The sequence below is a fragment of the Sarcophilus harrisii genome, chromosome 2 (genome assembly GCF_902635505.1).
Source record: "Sarcophilus harrisii chromosome 2, mSarHar1.11, whole genome shotgun sequence".
NCBI lineage: Eukaryota > Metazoa > Chordata > Mammalia > Dasyuromorphia > Dasyuridae > Sarcophilus > Sarcophilus harrisii.
Genome location: NC_045427.1, coordinates 197,332,592 through 197,348,746, shown reverse-complemented (window position 1 = coordinate 197,348,746; position 16,155 = coordinate 197,332,592). Strand labels below are relative to the sequence as shown.

At 37.4% G+C, this 16,155-nt stretch overlaps 1 protein-coding gene across 1 annotated transcript in view; it reads left to right on the top strand.

Moving 5' to 3' along the window:
• Positions 1 to 494: 494 nt before the first annotated feature.
• Positions 495 to 16,155, top strand: part of SRD5A2 (steroid 5 alpha-reductase 2) — a 79,230-nt gene continuing 63,569 nt past the window's right edge. Inside the window, exons 1-3 of the mRNA XM_003757827.3 lie at positions 495 to 687; positions 1,760 to 1,882; positions 1,989 to 2,367. Coding sequence (XP_003757875.2) covers positions 495 to 687; positions 1,760 to 1,882; positions 1,989 to 2,367 — 695 coding nt within the window. The remainder of the gene's footprint in view (positions 688 to 1,759; positions 1,883 to 1,988; positions 2,368 to 16,155) is intronic.

Here is a 16,155-nt window from a genome sequence, read left to right as displayed (position 1 = left end):
TAGGCTTAAAGAAGGAACTAAAAGCAAAAACAGTGACAAGAGAATCTGGGATTTTTGAGGGTTAAAATAGGAGAGAGCAAGCAGGGTTGGATTTTCATCCTGCCTCTGTCACCAGCTAGCTATGTGGCCACTGATGACTATGATCATAAACTTAAGATTGGAAGGGAAACACCTCATGACCTCAACTTTCTCAATTATAAAATGAAAAGATTAACTTAGATCTTCTTGTTGAGGGATTTGGGACACAGGAAAAATAGCGAGGAAATCTAGAGCAAAAAAATAAACTGGAAAGAAGGGGTAAGAGGTCTTAAGCAGGATTAAGACTGGAAAGCTGGGGAGGAAAAGAGAAAAGGGAATCAAGAAGGAGGAAGAGGATTAGGAGAAGCAAAGAACATTGGAGGAAACATCTTGAAAGGACAAGGTGACTGAACAAGGTTATTGGGCTAAGGACTATGGGACTTAGAATGGAAATAGTTTTCATCTGTTTGTGAAAGATGAGAAAGAAGCCAGTGGAGAGTAACTTCATTAGCAAAGTCATGTATGCCATCGTGAAGTGCAGCCCACTGAAATGGTGCATTATGCCTTATAGGGAGATCCTCAGAGTTAACATTTCACACCCAGGGCTACCTACCAACTCCACAGGAACCTATGAAGAGACTTGGCAGAAGTATGAAAGGCTAGGAGTAGGTAAAAATCCCTCTTACGGGACTTGTGAACTGTTTGCTTTACATTTCTCTGCATCTTCTGAGGGCCTAGGACAACATTCTGTCTACTGATTTTTTTTTTGGAGGGCTGTGGGAGACTGGGGATATGAGGAAGAAGGGGTGGAGAAGGGATAAGAAATGGGGAGGGGAAGGACTAAAGAGTTTAGGGCAGAAGGGAAGAATGAAGAATGTGAGTCTATTAAAAAAGAATGGGAAACAATCTGACTTGAAGCAGCAGTATCAACAAAATGAAAAAGCTAATAGAATATGAATGAAGTAGGAATGGAGGGAAGAGAGAAGGATGAGAATGAAGAGGATTGGTCAGAGATGGAACAATGAGTGGGAGAAGTTGGGGCAGTAGGAAGGATGAGGGAAAATAGGGAGAAAGGGGGGAAACAGAAAAAGAGACACAGACAGAAACACACCTGACAGAGACACAAAGACAAGAGATGAAGAGAGATACACAGAAACAGAGAAAGACAGAATGAGATAGAAAGACATACAGAGACAGCAATAGGAAGACAGAAAAATGAGGAGACAGGAAAGAGAGAGAGAGAGAGAGAGAGAGAGAGAGAGAGAGAGAGAGAGAGAGAGAGAGAGAGAAAGAGAGAGAAAGAGAGATAGACAGAGAGAGAGACAGACACAGAGAAAATCTGGTCTAATCTCTTTTGAGACATTAAGAAACTTGCCCAAATCACACAGGTAGTAAGTAACAGAGTCGGGATGTGAAGCCAGGTCCTCAGACTCCAAAGCCAGAGATCATTCTAGAGTACTGCGCCTCCTCTGGTGGTACCTTTCTAAGAAGAGAACCTATGGAAGAGAGGGGGCGTGTGGTGGGGTAGGACAGAAGCACCGGGGACGAGAGCATCCCTAAGGAGTTTTAGTGGTGGTGGGATGTAAACCGGAGTTCACGGTCAGCATCTTCACCCACGCATTTTCCTTCCCAGCCGGAGTCAAGTTACGAGGAACAGGAGCGGTCTTTAAGTTAAAAAAGAAGCTACGAAAGAGCAAAGGGGAAGGTGGTTGAAGGAACGAGGTCTCTTCTTTCTTTGTAGTGGCGGTGGCCGAAACTGATGGATTGGAGCCTCGGGGCTTACAAAAATTACTAGGAATGGATCCACTTTCTTCTCTCGCCTCCCACAGTTTCTGCTCAGCTGAGCCAGCAGCCTGGAGAGTGGGTAACGTTCTGGCTAGGGTTACCTCACTATTTGCCATACCCTCCGGACGCCTCTGATTGGGGGCGGGAAGGAGGGGGGTAAAATGGAGGGGCGGGGGACCTGGCAGAAGGGGCGGACACGGGGAAGTGTCTCTGTCCCCATAAAGGAACCTTTGGGGGCTGCGCTCCTCACACCCGGAGTGGTGGTGAGAGGCGCACTGTCGTGATACTCATGACATGCCAATTGAGCCCGGTGCTGGCTGGCAGCGCTGTGATGATCGGCTTCGGGTTGCTTAGTATGCTGTCTTCCGGACCCTCAAACTATGGCAAACAGGCCAACAGCCTTTTGCCCTTGGCCACCCGGTTGCCAGCCCGCGTAGCCTGGTTCCTCCAGGAACTCCCCTCTTTCTTGGTGCCCGCTGGGCTGATTGCCTGGCAGCCCCAACCACATTTCGGCTTGCCGGGGACCTTACTGCTTGGCCTCTTCTGCGGACACTACTTCCACAGGTACCCCACTCTAGCTTTTCCACCTCTTTCATTACCCTACCGCAAGCAACCTTACTATCTTGGGCTGCGTCTTCGCATCTGCGCTTCTCCATGACAAATAGTCAAAAAGGGATGAAGGAGCTCAATGCGAGTCTCTCTTCAATTCCCAGAAACTTGCATGCATTCAGTCGATCTGTGGGGCTGAAGCATCCCGGGACAGAATGGAACAGCTCGGGTCAGGCTGGCCAAAGGGCAGGAGAAGCAGTAGCTAAGCTCAGAAATGTCTGGCCCCGCCCCCTCACACCTGGCTTCTCTGTAGGAGAGAGGCTCAGGAGCCAGGAGTCCTTTTCCTAGAACTTTTCTCTCTTGGAAACTATGCCCGATGCAAATCTGGAAGGAAAGCTGTATGTCTAGAGGTTGGGGCGGGAGGTTAAGGAGGGAGGAAAGGGAAAAGCAGACATAGAGAGAGATAGAAAAGGAGAGAGGGAGAAGGGAGAGGAGAAAAGGGGAGAAAGGAAGAGAACGAGGGATGGAGAGAAGAGGGGAACGGAATGAGGGCGAGAGAGAGGGGTAGAGAAAAAAAGACAAGGAGAAAAACACACTCAGAGAGAGTCTGCACAGTTCTTTACTAGAAATAAAAACTGCCTGATGATGACTTGGAACCAGCCGAATGCATTCTTAGCCTTCCTTACCCATCTTTTATAGAGTTTGGGTGGATCAGTGGATGGCTGGCTAGGGGGAAATTTTGGATCTGCCAGCCTGAGATTGTGAGCTGGAGTCTACCAAAAAGCATTCAGAATTGATGGGACAGAAATCAAGAAAAGACATGCAGACCAGAGACCAAGATAGGATTTCAGTGGTAGAGAGGAATTGCTGGTTGTACTTTCCTTGGACTTCTTTATTAGCACCAATTCAGTGGGAAATAATGAGAAGTTCTAATTCTTCCTCTCCCCACCTCCCCTCCCAAGCGATCACTCTTTTTTCAAATTCCCTTGGGGAGGGGAAAAGGGGGAGGAGTGGTTATTGGAAAAAATGGGGAGAAATTTTTCATATAGAAGGGAATATCTACAATTGATAAGCTCTAATTCTCTTTGGAAAGAATATTTTCCTTTGGAAAGGAGCTCTGCTTCCTAGAGTGCAGTTCTCATAGTCAATAAAGGGGGGGGGGAGGAGAGGATTAAAAGAATGGAGGATCAGGAAATAAATGGAGAATGAGAATAAAGATTGAAAGAGTCTTTAGAGTCCATCTGTTCCCTACTATTCCTTAGTGCTGGAAAAGAAGGAAAGGGGATTTAAAAAGATCAGATGACTCAGAGAATTCCAAAAAGGAATATTGATCAGCAGAGGCAGCACCCTAATTTGCTCAGTCACTGGCATCAAAAGACCTTAAATCTTAAAGGACAGTGCTATTTTAGAAAGGAGAGAAAGGGTAAGGTTATTGGGGAAAATAGGAAAAATGTGGACTTGAATACCTGAGAAGCAAATTGAGATCCTTTCCTTTACTATGATTTACTGTGATGAACAAAAGTAGGGGTGTCACTGGGACAAAAATAGTTGGGGGATGGGAAAGAGGTCAGCAATGAAGAGGATCCCATGACTGTGGATTCAGTGGACAGTTCAAATAAAGACACAGTGTACTGGGAAAAGTTAATTTGTCCTTTTGGCCTATAAAGGATTGAACAGGAAGGTGAGTAACATTTGAACAAGATCCTGAGATAACAATATTTATTAATATTGCCCCACGATGATTGTTCTCTGTCGGATCACAAAAGACCAGAAGGTGAGGAAAGGATGGATGTGGATGGAAAGGCAAATAGTACAAGGTTATAGTACATCTATTGAGGAGAAAGTATGTTCTCGTCTGGGACAGAGTTTACCTTGTACTAGTTATGTGTGAATGTATGGGAGTGTTTTAGCTTATCTGTGGACCTGATATTGGCTTTTGGAGAATCTTCTTAGCATTCTGCTTTGATGATGTGGAGGCAGGATGTTATATCTGCACAGGATATATATCATATCTATCAGAGTGGAAAAGGTAATTATCACCTTCAAATTATTCTTTCATCACCAGTATAGCTCTTTCAATGACAAATTTAATTTGATAAACTTTTATTTAACATCTATGTGTAGAGTACTGTACCCTTTCTGTAGTTTACTATCTAGGACTTCTAGGTGACTTTTTTTAATCAGTCAAGATAACATTCATAGAATTTAAGGAAATGTTGATCTTTTAAAAATTTTATATAATGTTCTAAAGTAACAGTAACAAAATAACCAAGAAATGAATTTTCAAAAATTGGAAACATTTTAGATACATTTTACTTTTTAAATTTGTAGAGAAAGAGGGATTTAATAGGATTATCTCTCTTTTTTTCCAATTTATACTTCATGCAACCAGCTGCCAAATCATTTTCCTATTCCTAAGGTTCCATTTTATTCCTGCCCTACCCAGAAACCTTCCATGACTCCCAATTGTTTCTAGCATAAACTATCCATTCTTTAGCCTGGCACTTAAGGACTTTCACAATCTGGCTCTACTGTAAGTTTCCAGCCTTATTTCCCATTATTCTCCTGCATGTATTCTACATTCTAGTCAAATTGGAATATTAGCTGTTCCTCCAATTTGATATACTGTCTTGATATACTGTCTCCTGCCTCTGAGGATTTGGACAGGTGGTTCCCCATGCCTGGAATTCACTTCCTCCTCATTTCTGCCTTTTGGAATCTCTTTCTTCTTTTGAGGTTTAGTTTAAGTAATTCCTTCCCCTCCTCCCCCAGTTCATGGACTCTTCCCTGATTCCTCTAGCTAAATAGATTTTCCTTTTCTCAACATTTTCCTAGAGCACTTGGTTTTTTCCTCTGCCCCAGTTCTTCACTACTTTATATCATCCTTGTGTATGTTATACTTACCCTCCCAACTCAGCTTGCATATGCATTCATAGTCTGTGTTCCTTGGAGGAACTATTGCTGCCTTCATATTCAAAGCTAGGTCTCCTAAATTAAAACTTCTTGAGCCCCTGTAGGCATGTTCTTCAAGTTAGTAAACCTTATTAGCTCAAAGCAAAAACATTTATTAAAACGAAAAAGTAAGACTTGAAAACTACAAAACAGATTTTTAAAAAAATACACCAGTTACAAAAGCTTTAGTAAATTTGGGATATACTTTCCCACAAATATACACAGTTTAAATACATAAAGTAGCCTCAAAATTAGAGAATACACACATGTAGGGGACATATGTGGCCAAAGCAACTCATAATTCAGATACTACAGATCCCAAATTCTCTTTCATCTTCTTTGCTATCCTCATGTTGCTTCCACTGAATGCCTGGCTCACTCAGTTTGGCTTTGTGGACTGCTTTTTTTTTTTTTTTTTTCCTGTTGTTCAGTCCTCAAATGCGAGGGTTAATAATTCATAGTCAGTTCCCTTCTCTACAGCTAGGGGTAATGTTCCTTAAAGTTCCTTCTTGACCTGACTCTCTTTCTCTTCTTGTCCCCAGTTAAAGGTTGAATACTATTGGGAGAGTACTTATGCTATGACTAATTTGGAGGGAGGAAAAGAGAAAAATCATCCCTCTCTCCATTATCATTCCCTGTCCTTCATCACTTGGTATAGGCAGAGGGGATACCAACATTCCAAAAAATTACTTTCTGCCTTGAATGCCAATCAGCTTACTTTTTAAGGGCCACCTAGATGGAAGGCAGCTGAGATCTTGTTCAAACAGGAGGGCCACAATCTCGTGAAACATGAAATTCCCTTATGTCTGGAGAGTAAAACTGGCAACTGGCACATATTGAGGCGCACACTTCTCTGTAGATCAGCAATTACAGACTCTTTAAACCTAATTTTTGTCTGATTCCTGTTTCATCACTTGCTGCCATTGACCTTTTCACTTCTGTAAACAAAGCCACATGATACAGAGATTTATTCAATACTTCTAAGTCAACATAATGTTGGTTGAATTCATGTGAACATCAGAGTGGAAAAGCCTTTTGTTTCCATTCTCATATCTTAAGCATTTAATAGGCTCCATCTAGAAATAAACCATTTTCTGTTACAGGTAACAAATCTAGGAGTGTAGAACTGTTGTCTAGCTTTACCCTTACTTTGTGGAGTGAGATCTGTTTGCTCTCAAAGTTATTCTATAAATTTTTAACCTGTTTATCATTTTTCTGAAAATATATCATTTTATTTTTTTCCTTATTGAAAGAGAAAGGGCCATTTAGCTTTCTAAAACCACCTTGGAATAATGTATTTTTTATTGTTAGTATTTTATAGATTTTTGTTTAGATAAGTTCTAGTATAAAAGTTCACTGGGAAGATGACAGTGAGCAGAGTGATGGACTTGGAATGAGGAAGATTTTTGTTCAAGTCATGCCTCAAAAACTTACTATGTGACCCCTTCCTATCCTCCTTTCCCCTGAAAGTTTTTTAACCTACTCATCTGAAAAGTGTGCATAATAATAGCAACTACCTTCCATGTTTGTTATGAGGATCAAATAAAGTAACATATCTAAAATGCTTTGAAAGCCTTAAAGCTCTATACAAGTACTAGTTTTTGTTGTTGTTTATATTATTATAGCAAGACTGGTATTGCACAGATATTACTTGCTCTAAATGTCTTCTTCTCATGAGCCTATTATTGACCAACCATTGAGAGACAAGGTGATTTGGGTTAAAGGCTTAGTCAATCTCAATGAACTTTATTAAAGTCTAATTTTTCAAAGATACATTTCAAAAATCATGTATGAAAACAACAAGAGACAAAGGAGCCGATCGTCCTAATTGAAAAAAAGATAAAATAAACGAGTAAGGAAGAAAGTGAGAAAATTACACTTCAATTTATACTCAGAGTTTATTAGTTCTCTCTTTCTCTTGAGGTAGATGGCATTTTTTTTTCATCATGAATCCTTTGGAATTGTCTTGGATTATTATATTGCTCAGAGTAACCAAATTTTTCATAGTTGATCATCCTTACAACATTGCTGTTATTATGCACAATGATCTCCTGGTTCTTCTCACTTCACTTTGAACTGTATTGGTTGATATATTTCTTTTTTTTTCCTTTTCTTTATTAAAGCTTTTTTATTTTTCAAAACATGAGTGACAATTCTTCAACATTAGCTCTTGCAAAACCTTGTGTTCCAATTTTCCCTCCCCTCCCCACGCCCTCTTTTATATGGCAAGTAGTCCAATATATGTTAAACATGGTAAAAATATATGTTAAATCCAATATATGCATACATATTTATACAATTATCGTGTCACACAAGAAAAATCAAATCAAGCTAGTAAAAAAAAAAGAGAAGCAAAATAAAATGCAAGCAAACAACAAAAAGAGTGAAAATGCTACGTTGTGAATTATATTCAGTTCCCACAATCCTCTCTCTGGGTGTAGATGGCTTTTTTCATTATTAAACAATTGGAACTGGTTTAAATCATCTCATTGTTGAAGAGAGCCATGTCCATTAGAATTGATCATCATATAATCTTGTTGCCATGTACAATGATCTCCTGATTCTGCTCATTTCACTTAGCATCTGTTCATGTAAGTTTCTCCAGCACTCTCTGAAATCATGCTGCTGATCTTACGAAGCAATGCAATAATCTTACAAAACAAAACAATAATATTCCATAGCATTAATATGCCATGATTTGTTCAGCCATTCTGAATTGATAGACATCCATTCAGTTTCCAGTTTTTTGCCACTACAAAAAGGGCTGCCACAAACATTTTTGCACATGTGGATCTCTCTCCCTCCTTATACTATTGACAGTTGTTTTGAATGGAATTTTTTTTGTATCTCTTGCTGTTAGACTTTGTTAGTGATTTATAAAAATGCTGATGATTTATGTGGATTTATTTTGTATACTGCAACTTTGTTAAAGTTGTGGATTCTTTCTTTCTTCCTTCTTCTTCTTCTTCTTTTTTTTTTTTTTTTGCTGAGATAATTGGGGTTAAGTGACTTGCCCAGACTCACACAGTTAGGAAAAACTGTCTGAGGCCAGATTTGAACTCAGGTTCTCCTGACTTCAGGGCCAGCACTCTTATCCACTGTACCATCCTTTGTGGATTATTTCTAATAGATTTTTAGTTGATTCTCTAGGGTTCTCTAAGTATGCCATCATATCATCTCCAAAGAGTGATAGTTTGGTTTTCTGATTACCTACTCTAATTCCTTTAATCCTTTTTCTTCTCTTATTTCCAAAGCTAGCATTTCTAATACAATATTGAATAGTAATGGTGATAGTGAACAACCTTGTTTCACCCCTGATCTTATTGGGAATGGTTCTAATTTATACCCATTACATATGATGCTTGCTGGTGGTTTTAAATAGATGCCACTGATTATTTTAAGGAAAAGTCCATTTATTCCTATACTCTCTAGTGTTTTTAATAGGAATGGATGTTGAATTTTATCAAATGCTTTTTCTGAATTTCTGTTTCTCTGTGAAACCAAATATGTCTAATGTTCTCTTTTTGAGCCAAATTTGATGAGAGTAAGATTTACATAATGTTCATCTCCCTCCCTTCTTTACCTCTTTTAATTAGATCAAATTTTGCTTTTCTTGATCTGCGATCAGGATGGCTACCCCTGCCTTTTTTTTTTTTTTAACTTCATCTGAAGCATAATAGATTCTGCTCCAGCTTTTTACTTTACTCTATATGTATCACTCTGCTTTAAATGTGTTCCTTGTAAACAACATATTGTAGGATTCTGGCTTTTAATCTAGTCTGCTGTCCAATTCTATTTTATGGGAGAATTCACCCTATTCACATTCATAGTTAAGATGACTAATTCTATGTTTCCCATCATCTTATTTATCCCAAATTATGCTTTTCTCTTTCCTTTCCCCCTTTCCCTCCTTTCCAGTATATTGCTTCTGACCACCACTTGCCTCAAGCAGCCCTCTCCCTTTATAGCCTTTCTCCTTTTCTTATACCTTTCCCCTATTTCTCTTTTCCCTTCTATTAGCCTTTCCCTTTCTTTTCCACTTTCCCCTCCCACTTTCTTATAAGGTGAAACAAATATGTCTAATATTCTCTCTATGAGCCAAATCTGATGAGATTAAGATTCTCACAATGTTCATCCCCCTCACTTCTTTCCCTCAGTTATAATAGGTTGTCTTTGCTTCTTCGTGAGATGTAATTTCCCTCATTTTACCTCTACTTTCCCCTTTTTCTAGCACAATCCCCTTTCTGCCCTTAGTTTCTTTTTATATTATAACAGTAAAATCAAATTATACATGCACTCTATTTATACCCATAACAGAGATATAGTTCTCAAGATTTTGCTTCTTTTTACTTTTTTATGCTTCTTTTGAGTTCTATATTTGGAGGTCAAATTTTTTTGTTTAACTCTGGTCTTTCATCAGAAATAAATGGAATTTACCTGTTTTGTTAATTGTCCAACTTCTTCCCTCAAAGAAAATGTTCAGTTTAGCAGGGCAGTTTATTTTTGACTACATTCCAAGTTTCTATGTCTTTTGAAATATCAGATTCCAGGCTCCTTGATCCTAGGTGGAAGCTGCTAGATCTTGGGTAATACTTATTGTGGCTCCTCAGTATTTGAATTGTTTCTTTCTGGCTTCTTGCAATAATTTTTTTTCTTGATCTGATAATTGTGAAATTTAGCCATAATATTCTCTGGAGTTTTAATTTTGGGGTCTCTTTTAGGAGGTGTTTGGTGAATTCTTACCTTCTGTTCTAGGATATCAGGGCAGTTCTCTGATGATTTCCTGAAAAATAATGTCTCGATTTCTTTTTTCATCATGGTTTTCAGGAAATCCAATAATCCTTAGATTGTCTCTCCTAGATCTATTTTCCAGGTCAGTTGTTTTCCAAGTAGCTATTTTACATTTTCTTCTATTTTTTCTTTTTTTCGGTTTTGCTTGATTGATTCTTGATGTCTCATTGAGTCATTTATTTCCATTTGTTCAGTTCTGATTTTTACCATATTATTTTATTTATTTAATTTTTAAAGTTCTTTTTCTATTTGCCCAATTGAATTTTTTAATGAGTTGTTTTGTCTGTGGATTTTTTTTCCATTTCACAAATTCTGTTTTTCAGGGAGTTGTTTTCTTTTTCCATTTTGTAAAATCTATTTTTTAAGGAGTTATATGCTTTTTCCATTTCACTAAGTTTATTCAGTAATGAACTTTTTTCAGATAATTTCTATGTTTCCTTTTCCAAACCCTCTTGCAAAGTTCTCATTTCCTTGCCCCATTTTCCTCCTAGCTCTTTTTAAAGATCCTTTTTAATTTCTTCTAGGAAAGCCTTATGAGATGGGGACCAATTTATATTACCGTTAGGGGCTTCATGTGGAAACGATCTGCTTTTAGTTTTCTCAGGGTTTGAAATCTGTTCTTCTCTTTCACTATAAAAGCTACCTATGGTCAGTTTTTACAGATTTTTTTTTTAAAGTTGAGATCTGCTTTTAGGGCAAGGAAAATTGTCTAAACTTCCTCTACAACAGTGGGCTGCATTGAGTCAGTGCTGAATGACTTCTAATGCTGGGTGGGTGTGGTCAGATCTCATAAAATTCTGGCATTTTGGGGTTCACTAGACACATCGAGCCTGCACCCCCCTCCCCTCTGTGCTACCTGTACTATCTTTTATGCTCAGCCTGCTTACACTTGGCATGCCTCCCTCCATACCTGATTGAAACAAACCTTTTCTGGAGATCTTCGAAATTATCTTCTGCTGTTAATTTGTTATACTCCTAATATTTGTGGGTTCTGCCAGTTTAGAACTAATTCAGAGGCTGAATTTGCTAGTTAGTCTGAGAGTCATGGCAAGAGGTCAGAAAAAAAGTATGTTCTCTCTGCCATCTTGGCTCCACCTTCCAGTTTATATATTTCTTGCCATGTTTTCTGAAGCTACCTCCTTCAATTTCTTATAGCACAAGAGTACTTACAGTCATATGCCATAACTTGTTCAGCCATTCCCCAACTGATGTGAATTTCTTTAATTTCCAATTTTTTTGCCAGTAGAAAAAGATCTGCTATAATTTTTTTTTTCTAGATAAAGTCCTTTTCCTCTTTCTTTGATCTCTTTGGGAGGTACAGACCTAGAAGTGGTATTGTTGAATCAAGGAATATGTACAATTTTATAACACTTTGAGAAAAGTTCCAAATTATCTTGCAGAATTATTGGACCAATTCATAACTTCTCCAACAGTTTATTCATTCACCTATTTCTTTATAGTCATCCTCTATAGCATTGGTTCTCAAACTTTTGTTCTCAGTATCTTCATGTTGTTAAAAAACTATTGAGAATCTGTTCAAAGAGTTTTTGTTCACATGGGTTATATTTATAGCTATTTACTATATTAGAAATAAAAAATAATTTTGAATTTGTGGCCCTCTGAAAGGATTTCAGAGACCCCAACAATTCTTTGGGCTACACTTTGAGGACCACTGCCCTACAGCATTAGTCATTTCAGATGGGTGTGAAGTGGTAGCTCAGAGTTCCTTTAGTCTACATTTCTCTGATCAATAGTGATTTAGATTTCTGTGTATCCTCTATGTTTTCTTTTGTTTCTTCTTTCTCTCTTTTTATCCTTTCCTTCTTCAATTCTATTGTGCTTCTAAGTGCTGCTTCCCTCAACCTACCCTCCCTTTTATCACATATTACTTTTTTTTCTCATGTCTCTTTCTCCCCCTGTTTCCTATTAGGTAAAATAGATTTCTAACCTAACTGAAATGTATATATAATCTCTCTTTGAACCAATTCTATTAAGAATACGGTTCAAACATTGCCCACCACATCCTCACTTCCCCTTCCACTATAAAAATACTTTCTTTTGTGTCTTTTATGTGGGAACATTTTCCCAATTCTATCTCTCACTTTCCCCTTCTCTTCCTTTCCCCCTTTCCCCCATGTATTCTTTTTCTTTCTTCTTCTTCTTCTTCTTCTTCTTCTTCTTCTTCTTCTTCTTCTTCTTCTTCTTCTTCTTCTTCTTCTTCTTCTTCTTCTTCTTCTTCTTCTTCTTCTTCTTCTTCTTCTTCTCCCTCCTCCTCCTCCTCCTCTTTCTTTCCTTCTTCCCCCTCCTCTTTCTCTTCTCTTCTTCCTCCTGCTTCTCTTCATTCTTCTTCTCTTCCTTTTTCTTCATCATCATTCCAATATAATCAAGTCACACCCATGATCTCTATGTAGACTCCTAACTGCCATACTAATGATAAAGTGCTTGAGAATTACATATATTATCTTCCTAAATAAAAATGTAAATAGTTTAACTTTATTGAGAGCTTTATGATTGCTCTTTCATACTTATCTTTTTATGTTTCTCTTGAATCTTGTGTTTTAATGTCATTTTTTCTATTCAGTTTTGGGATTTTTATCAGGAATGCTTGCAAGACCTCTATTTCATCAAATATCTACTTCCCAACAGCTCTACCATCCCGAGATTATTCTTAGTTTTTCTGGGTAAGTTATTATTGGTTGTAATAATGGTTCTTGCTTTCCAGAGTATTATATTTCAAGTCCGCTACTCCTTTAACTTGGAAGCTGCTAAATCTTGCATGAATCCTGAGTATACCTTCTAGATATTTGAATTTTTTTTCTAGCTCCTTATAATATTTTCTCCTTGACATAGGAGCTCTGGAATTTGACTATAATATTTCCAGAAATTTTTATTTTGGGATTCTTTCAGGAGGTGATTGGTGAGGTCTTTTATTTTCTATTTTATCTTCTGGACTTAAGATATGGGACAATTTTCCTTGGTGATTTCTTGAAATACAATATCTAGACTCTTTTCTAAAATTTAGCTTTTTATTTTTCCCCAGTTACATGTAAAAACAATTTTTAACATTTGTTTTTAAAACTATGAGTTCTAGATTTGTGCCTTCTTCCTCCTTCCTCCTCATTGAGAAGGCAAACAATCCAATATAGACCAATATATAATCCAATATTGTCATGCAAAACATTTCCATAATTGTCAAATTGTGAAAGAAACCATAGATCCCTGACCCTTAAAAAACCCTCAAGAAAAATAAATAATCTTCAGTTATTTGTCTTTGCATGGATAACATTTTTTCATCATAAGTCTTTCAGAGTTGTCTTAGATTATTGTATTGTTGACAATAGCTGATAATCTTATAATATTGCTGTTACTTTGTACAGAGAACATTTCACTTTGCATCCATCAGCTCATGGAAGTCTTTCCAGGTTTTTCTGCAATTATTCTGCTCATCATTTCTTATGGCACTCTAGTATTCCATCATAACAACAAACTACAACTGATTTAGCCATTTCCCAGCTGATGGGCACCCTCTCAATTTCTAATTGTTTACCTCCCCAAAAAGAGCTGCTGTAAACATTTTTGCCCATATGGATATTTTTTCATTTTGTTTTTTAACTTTTTTTTGGATACAGTTCTAGAAGTGGTATTGCATTGGTTTAAAGCTTTTGGATGTAGTTCCAAATTGCTCTACTGAATAGTTGAATCAGTTTACAACTTAACCAAGAGTTTGTTAATGTCTCATTTTTCCCATATACCCACAACCATTTGTCATTTTCCTTTTCTGTCCTATTAGCCAATCTAATATTTATGAGGTAGTACTCCAGAATTGTTTTAATATTCACTTCTTCACTTACTAGTTGCGTACAACATTTTTTCATATGGCTATAGATATAGGTTCTTTTTAAAAAATCATAACTTTCATGAAGTCCAATAATTCTTAAATGATCTTTCCTCAAATTATTTTAGGTCACTTATTTTACCAGTGAGGCATTCACTTTTTCTTCTATTTTTTCCTTCTTTTAACTTTGTTTTATTGTTTCTTGATGTCTCATAGAATCATTAGCTTCCACTTCCACTTGCCCAATTCTAATTTTTGAGGAATTCTTTTCTTTGATGAGCTTTTTAATTTCTTTTTCTATGTAGCCAATTTTGATTTTTCTTCAGTGATTTTTTTTGTGCCACTTTTACCATTAGGCCAATTCTGTTTTTTTAAAAGAGTTTTCTTCTTCAATGTTTTTTTTTTTTTTTTTTTTTTTTTTTTTTTTTTTTTTTTTGTCTCTTTTACCAAGCTATTTATTTTCTAAAAACATTTTTCTTTTGCTTCACTCTCATTTCTTTTGTTTTCTTTTTTGGTGAGACAATAGAGTTAAATAACTTGCTCAGGTTCACATAGCTAATAAGTGTCAAGTGTCTAGAGCTAGATTTGAACTCAGGTTCTCCTGACTCCTTCAATTATTTCTCTGTGTATGGACAGCATTTTTTCATCATAAATCCTTCAGACTTGGTGCACTATTCACTGTGCCACCTAGCTGCCTCACACTCTCATTAACTTTCCCATTTTTTTCTTTACCACTTTTCTTTTTCCTTAACTCTTCCAGGGATTTTTGCTGACCTTGGATACAATTAGCATTTTTCTTTGAGATTTTGCTTATAGTTGTTTTCATATTATTGTTTTCTTTTGTTTAATGTCTTGGTCTTTCCTGCCCTCATGATAGCTTTTTATTGTCAAATTTCCTTTTTGTTGTTTGCTAATTTTTTAGCCTATTTTTTTTCCATTTTGAACATTATTTTGTAGTCAGTGTCTGCTTACCTGAAGGTAGGACTGTCTCAAGCTTCAGATTTTTTTATGTTGTTTTCAGAACTGGTTCTGGTGATTTACAAATTTTCAGTGCTTCCAAGGTGATGTGATTCAGGGAGAGGTCACTCTTTTCCTTCTCTGCTATTTTATCTTTGCTCTGATCTCCTGAAGCCACAAGTGTGGAGTTCCTCTTAGCCCTGGAACTGAGATCAGGTTCCCTGTTTTCTTGAAGCTACATGTGCTAATGAACTTCTTCCTGAGTTTAGAACCAGGACCCTGCTCCCTTGTGACTAGCCATCAATGCTCTTCTCTGTCCAGCTATTAGAACTGTGACCCAGAACTGTATATGGGCAATAGAGTTGACAATAAAGGCAAGATGCTAGTGTCAGTAAAGGGGGCCCTGTAATATTTCTGATCATTCACTGCCTTATTGAGTCTGGACTGAGAGCTCCAAAAATTGCTTATGCTGCTGCTGCTGTTGTCATAACATTCTCTTCCCCATTCCCTGCCCCCTCAAAAAAAAACAAAAAGCCCACAGCTGAATTCTAGGTTGATTCCCATTCTGTTAGGTCTGGCCCATACTAACTGTGTAATGTAAGTCACTTAAAAGTAGTATATTGACTCAGCTTAAAATATAATATTATCTGTACTTTATTGTATATTTATTTTGTTAAATATTTCCCAATTACATTTTAATCTGGTTCAACCACTAAGGAGTGATGCTGGGTACATGAGCCTATGTCATGTGTTTGAGACTTTGGCTCTTGGAAGAGATCCCTGACATCCTAGTCAATAATGAACTTTATCCCCTTAGACCTTTATAGAATTTGAGGATTGGAGGGGACCTCAGCCACTGTTTAGTGCAATCCCATACATGAAAAGATTCTTCATTAAAACATATTGAATAAGTGGTCCCTCAACCTTTGCTTAGAGACCTTGAGATAGAAGGAATCCACAACCAATCGAGGAATCCCATTTTACTGTTTAATAGTCCTAATTGTTAATAAGGTTTTCCTCATCCTAAGCCTAATGTAGTCTCTTTAATATTGCTTCCCACTGACTCTGGTTCTCCCCTTCTAAGTCAGACAAAACAAGGCTAATCCTTGACACCTAAAGATAGCTCACAAACCTGCCCTCTTTCCTTCTCTTCTTCAATTTAGTCACATTCAGTTCTTTCCCCCTGCTCCTTTTTGTGGAATCTCATTCATACTTTGACTGTGACCCTAAATCAAGGTTCTTAGTGCTCCCTATTAGATAACAAGTTC